Source organism: Gadus macrocephalus, chromosome 12 (assembly GCF_031168955.1).
Source record: "Gadus macrocephalus chromosome 12, ASM3116895v1".
NCBI classification, from domain to species: Eukaryota; Metazoa; Chordata; class Actinopteri; order Gadiformes; family Gadidae; genus Gadus; species Gadus macrocephalus.
Genome location: NC_082393.1, coordinates 24,708,464 through 24,714,158, shown reverse-complemented (window position 1 = coordinate 24,714,158; position 5,695 = coordinate 24,708,464). Strand labels below are relative to the sequence as shown.

Here is a 5,695-nt window from a genome sequence, read left to right as displayed (position 1 = left end):
TTCTAGACGATGTCGATAGTTTACCGGCGCGAAAAATGACTCTTGCGCCCGGCCGGCGCATATCTAAAAAGGGTTGGTCTGAAGTAGCCACCCGTAGTTGTGGTTTGGGCGTAACGTGCAACAAACCAATGAGAGTGCCAGGTCCCATCCCCTTTAAGAGCCATGAGCGCATTTGAATCTGCAACAGGGAACTTTTGCGCCAGAACACGTCTCCTCCTTTCGCCGAGCCGCCCCTTGGGGCGCAAGATTATTCCCTAATTTACAGACGCGTGGCGCAGGAGGGAAAAGCACGCTCTGCGCCAGTTGCAAACTAGCAACGACACATGCGCCAGTGATTAAGTCAATTGCGCCGGATGCCAGATAGGGCCCTATATTTTCTAACTCATGGTTGGATAGAGAATAACTCAGCCCACTAAAGAAGAGCATGTTCTTCCAGGTGCAGACGGCTTTGATTTTTCTATTCACCTTAGACCTGATAGAACTGATAGTCCTAGAGAGCCAGGACCAATATCCAGGTTAATTCAACTTCTTTCTCTGACCGTCCACATGATGGAGGCGGGACTGTCGTCTTAGCGTTCATCCATGTCTATTTTAGGTGGTGAATGGATTTCCTTTTCCATTAAAAAAATGTAACGCAGCTGGGTCAGCATGAATACACATGAAGCACGTTTGAATGTTCTGCCGTTTTCACATGAGAAGAATGTGCGATGCTCTTTGTGAGACGCGGCACGTCCGCAAGCGAGTCCCCCGCCCCTCATTCATATTCACCGCGGCTCGGCCGCCGCACACGCTCTCCCTCGTGCGTGTCTTCAGACGCTGCACTAGCCATGCCCCAATTATTCAGATCGCTCTTCATGTCTTTTATTGGGTTGTCGTTTACAAGGAGTGACTTCCGCCATGTCCACAAATACAACACAGCACCGATACACCATGGATACCATAGAGCTTTGAGATGACTGAAATAAATAGCCCAAAAACGCTGCTGTTAATGTTTGCCTATTATTTATTACATTATTGGGGTCAGAATGCAGCAATAAGGCCAGTCGCACATAACTGGAGCTCCTCTTTAATATAAGAGGAATTGGCTTCTCTCTGCCTGTATCTCCCATTTCGTTTGTATGTGCGTGGCATGTGCACACAACGAATCACGCAAGGAAAGCATGATTTTGCTCTAAAGTAGGCTACGCACTATGGGCTTGAGAATCAGCTCTCTGTGGCCTTGCTGTTGCTTGCTCTTGCCGTTTCCACTTTATTCTCTTTCTTGTAGAATATTTTCAGAATATCACTTCTCATTGTATCCCAACTTCCTCTCTCTCAGAACAAAACACGCCAATGCCTGTTACAATCTAAGAAATAGGCATCGGTTATTATTACCTTGAGCTGTGCTACTATTTGGGCGGGATATTTTCAACCTCCTTTCAATCTAATCTTGAAATTCCTTGCATATCAGTAGCCTACTGCGATCGAGGGGTTCCAGACACGAACGAGATGCAGCAGTGACAGCAGCTGTAGAAGAGAATAATTAAAACCACCACATAGTGGGACCAGTCTATCACGCAGAGCAAATCAGACCACTCGGTAAAAGTATTTTCACTTTGAGGATCAGGCTGTCACACGCTTGCCTAGTCCTTTTCTCTTTCTTTTTCCTTCTAACTGTGATTATTTCTTCCATGCTTCAAAGGCAAAATAAATTAAAACTAGAACAATTCAAATAACAACTTTCAAACAATCAGGTTAACATGCTAAATTTTTTTTAAATTACAACAAATCCTACTAAGCAGTAGGGGAATAACAACAGACGTTGTTGTGCTCCCTTTGTTTTTTACAAAAATAAAATCAATGTATACATAGAAAGGAACTGTTGCATCTTTTTCAATTGTCATAACAAACAAACAAAAATAAACACATCAGTCCTTATTTTATAAATGTTTCCACGGTCAGTCTAATATCATCTTACATTTAATAGTAATGCAAATATTTATTTATATATGTATATATATATTAATATATAAATTATAATATCTCATGCATTTTATTCATATCATTTTTGAAAAAATATCCATGAGTCATAAATGTGAGAGCTCTTCAGAGTGACTCTTTAAACGGACACCACGCTCCCGTCCCCACGCCCACTAGACCGTCTCCGGGGAGAGGAGCCACTCTGATTCAGATCACCGTGACGGTAGTCTCGCAAAGCCAGACCAAACTACAGCAAGTAGAATGCCCTGACGGAGCATCTGGCTGACTCTGGAGGAGAAGACCTGCTGCCGAGAGGACCAGGGCTGAGAGGACTGAGACAGAGAGAAAGACTGAGATACTTATATACACTATATATATATATATATATATATATATATATAGAGAGAGAGAGAGAGAGAGACTGAGATACATATATACAGTATATATATATAAAAAAAAAATACATATATATATATATATATATATATATATATATATATATATATATATATAAATATATAGAGAGAGAGAGAGACTGAGATACATATATACAGTATATATATATATATATATATATATATATATATATATAGAGAGAGAGAGAAAGACTGAGATACATATATACAGTATATATATAAATATATATATATGTATATAGAGAGAGAGAGATAGAGAGAGAGAAAGACTGAGATACATATAGACATATAAATATATACAGTATAAATATATATATAAATATATATGTATATATATATATATATATATATATATATATAGAGAGAGAGAGAGAGAGAGAGAGAGAGAGAGAGAGAGAGAGAGAGAGAGAGAGAGAGAGAGAGAGAGAGAGAGACATAGACAGAGAGAGAGAGAGACTGAGAGAGAGAAAGACTGCGATACATATATAAATATATACAGTATATATATAGCATCTGGCAGACTCTGGAGAGAGAGAGAGAGAGAGAGAGAGAGAGAGAGAGAGAGAGAGAGAGAGAGAGAGAGGGAGAGAGAGAGAGAGAGAGAGAGAGAGAGAGAGAGAGAGAGAGAGAGAGAGAGAGAGAGAGAGAGAGAGAGAGAGAGAGAGAGAGAGAGAGAGAGAGAGAGAGAGAACAAAAGAGAAAGTGGGGCACTTCCCAATAGTCTTCCTTCCTGATTATCCGCCTTCTGTCAGTCAGAAAGCGCTTGCATGTGTCCCGTCCATCAGGGAGACGGTGACCTATCGGACCCTTGCTAATAAACAATGGACACCGCCATGTCCGTGTTTCCACCTGTGGCAGTCTGGGTCGTTCCTGCTCACTGAATCACCCCTAGCCAACCCTCTCCACACTCACTTATTCACTATTTCGCTCACTTCAATCAATCTCTCTAACCTATGCTCTCACTCTCCCACCTGCTCTCATTCACTCCCTCCCTCACGCTCTCTCGATCTCTCGATCGCTCACTCTCTCCCACTCAATCTCTCTCTCACACTCACTCAATTATTCACTCCCCCCACCTTCTCACATCTCTCGAACCAATTCTCTCACCCTCCCACATGCTCACGCCTCTCAATCACACTCAGGCCCAATCCCATTTCTACCTCTTACCCCTTCAAAACAAGGGGGAGGGGTAAGGGGAAGGGGTAAGGGGTAGAAATGGGATTGGGCCTCTCTCACTCACTCACTCACTCACTCACTCACTCACTCACTCACTCACTCACTCACTCACTCACTCACTCACTCTCTCTCTCACTCTCTCTCTCTCTCTCTCTCTCTCTCTCTCTCTCTCTCTCTCTCTCTCTCTCTCTCTCTCTCTCTCTCTCTCTCTCTCTCTCAATCACTCCCTCCCTCCCTCCCTCCCTCCCTCCCTAACACACCCACTCACATAGCCACTCTCCCTCACTCACTCCATTGCTCTATCCATCTCAATCTCTCACTCTCTTCCTCCCATCCACCCCTCCCTCCGTCCCCCCGTCCCCCACCCCAACCCGGGTCCTGGGTGGGGGGGGGGGGGGGGGCCCAGACCCCCATCTGTACCAGCACCAGGCCGGGTGGGGTGGGGGGGTGGGGGGGGTGGATGGGGTGGGGGGGCCCTCAGACCTGCATCTGCACCAGCACCAGGCCGGGGGGCGCCTCGGCCACCCTGGCCCGGCGGGGCAGCCTCTGAGCCAGGCTGCTGAAGGAGGGCGTGGCCCGGAGGAGCAGCTCCTTCAGCCCCGCCCGGAACTCCTGCCGCACCAGGCAGTAGAGCACGGGGTTCAGGCTGCTGTTGGTGTAGGCCAGGCACACCGTCAGCGGGAAGGCGTAGGCCTGGGCGTTGTAGAAGGCCTTGCTGAAGTGCACCAGGTCGAACTTGATGAGCACGGCCCACAGGGTCAGCGCCTGGTTGGGCAGCCAGCACAGGAAGAAGGCCAGCACCACGATGGCCACCGACTTGGTGACCCTGGAGCGCCGCTTGTGGCGGCACCGCTGCGCCTCGGGGCCCCCGGAGGGGCCCGCCGCGCGGCTGCCCAGCACGGAGCGCAGCAGCAGCAGGTAGCAGGCCGTGATGGTGGCCAGCGGCAGGAGGAAGCCCAGCAGCACCTTCTGCAGCTGGTACAGCCCCAGCAGCACCTGGGGGTCCCAGCGGCCCGCGTCGGGGAAGCGCAGCAGGCACAGCTCCTCGTCCGACGTCATGGCGGCGGTGGTGGAGTAGACGGCGTGCGGCAGCGTGGCCAGCAGGGACACGGCCCAGATGGCCAGGCTGGTCCACTTGGCGCGCGCGGCCGCCGCCCGCCGGCTGTGCATCTTGAGCGCCGAGGAGATGGAGTAGTAGCGCGCGGCGCTCATGGCGGTGAGGAAGAAGACGCTGGCGTACATGTTCATGGTGGTGACGGAGCTGACGATCTTGCACATCACCTGGCCGAAGGGCCAGCGGAAGTCCAGCGCCGTGTCCACGGCCCAGAAGGGCAGCGTGAGCACGAACTGCAGGTCGGTGACGGCCAGCCCCATCACAAAGCAGTTGATGGACGACTGCTTCTGGCGGTGGCGCGAGTGCAGCATGTAGAGCGCCAGCGAGTTGCCCACCAGCCCCAGCGCGAACACCACCGAGTAGACGCAGGCGATGAGCACGCGCAGCGCCATGCTGGAGCCGTCGCCCTGCAGCTCCGGGAGGGACTCCCTGGTGAGCAGCTCCAGCCAGCAGTGCAGCGACAGATTGGCCGACGGGCCGCCGCTACAGTTGGCCACGTCCGCGCCCGCCTCCTGCCGTCGGAGCCGCCCCTGTTCGCACTGCTCCGGAGCCGGCGTCTGAACCCCACTCTCGTTCAGCTGCATGGCGGCGGGGGGGGGGGGGGGGGGGGGGCGCTGGCCGGCTCACTCACACATCCTCTGGTGTGGGATGGGAGAGTTAAAAATGTGTGAGGAAAGGAGGTGAAAACGTGTCCAAAAAAGAAAAACGTATGGCTGTTGTCATTTTGGAAAACACGTTGCTTTTTCTTTTTCTTTTTCTCCTCAACGATGGCAGTGGATTCTAATTTAAACAAAGGCGCATGTAGGTCCGTGCGATACCGACATCTTCACTCGCTCTCCATCCTCTCCATCTGACATCCCCTGCTGCGCGCCACCTTGTTTTATACGCTCCACGGCCGCGCGCAAAAGCTCAGACTCGCCACCGGAGCGCCGGGTGATTAGAGAGCGAACGTACCTACGTTTAGAGGAGTCGCGTCTAAGTCGGAACAAAATGTATTGTGACACCCAGGCCGTTCTGAGGTAATCGTGTG

At 50.2% G+C, this 5,695-nt stretch overlaps 1 protein-coding gene across 1 annotated transcript; it reads right to left on the bottom strand.

Annotated features, from left to right (window-relative positions):
* Positions 1-4,028: 4,028 nt before the first annotated feature.
* On the bottom strand, positions 4,029-5,695 carry rxfp3.2b (relaxin family peptide receptor 3.2b). The gene has a single exon (XM_060066230.1). It carries the CDS (start codon positions 5,247-5,249, stop codon positions 4,029-4,031), a length of 1,221 nt encoding a protein of 406 aa, XP_059922213.1. The 5' UTR covers positions 5,250-5,695.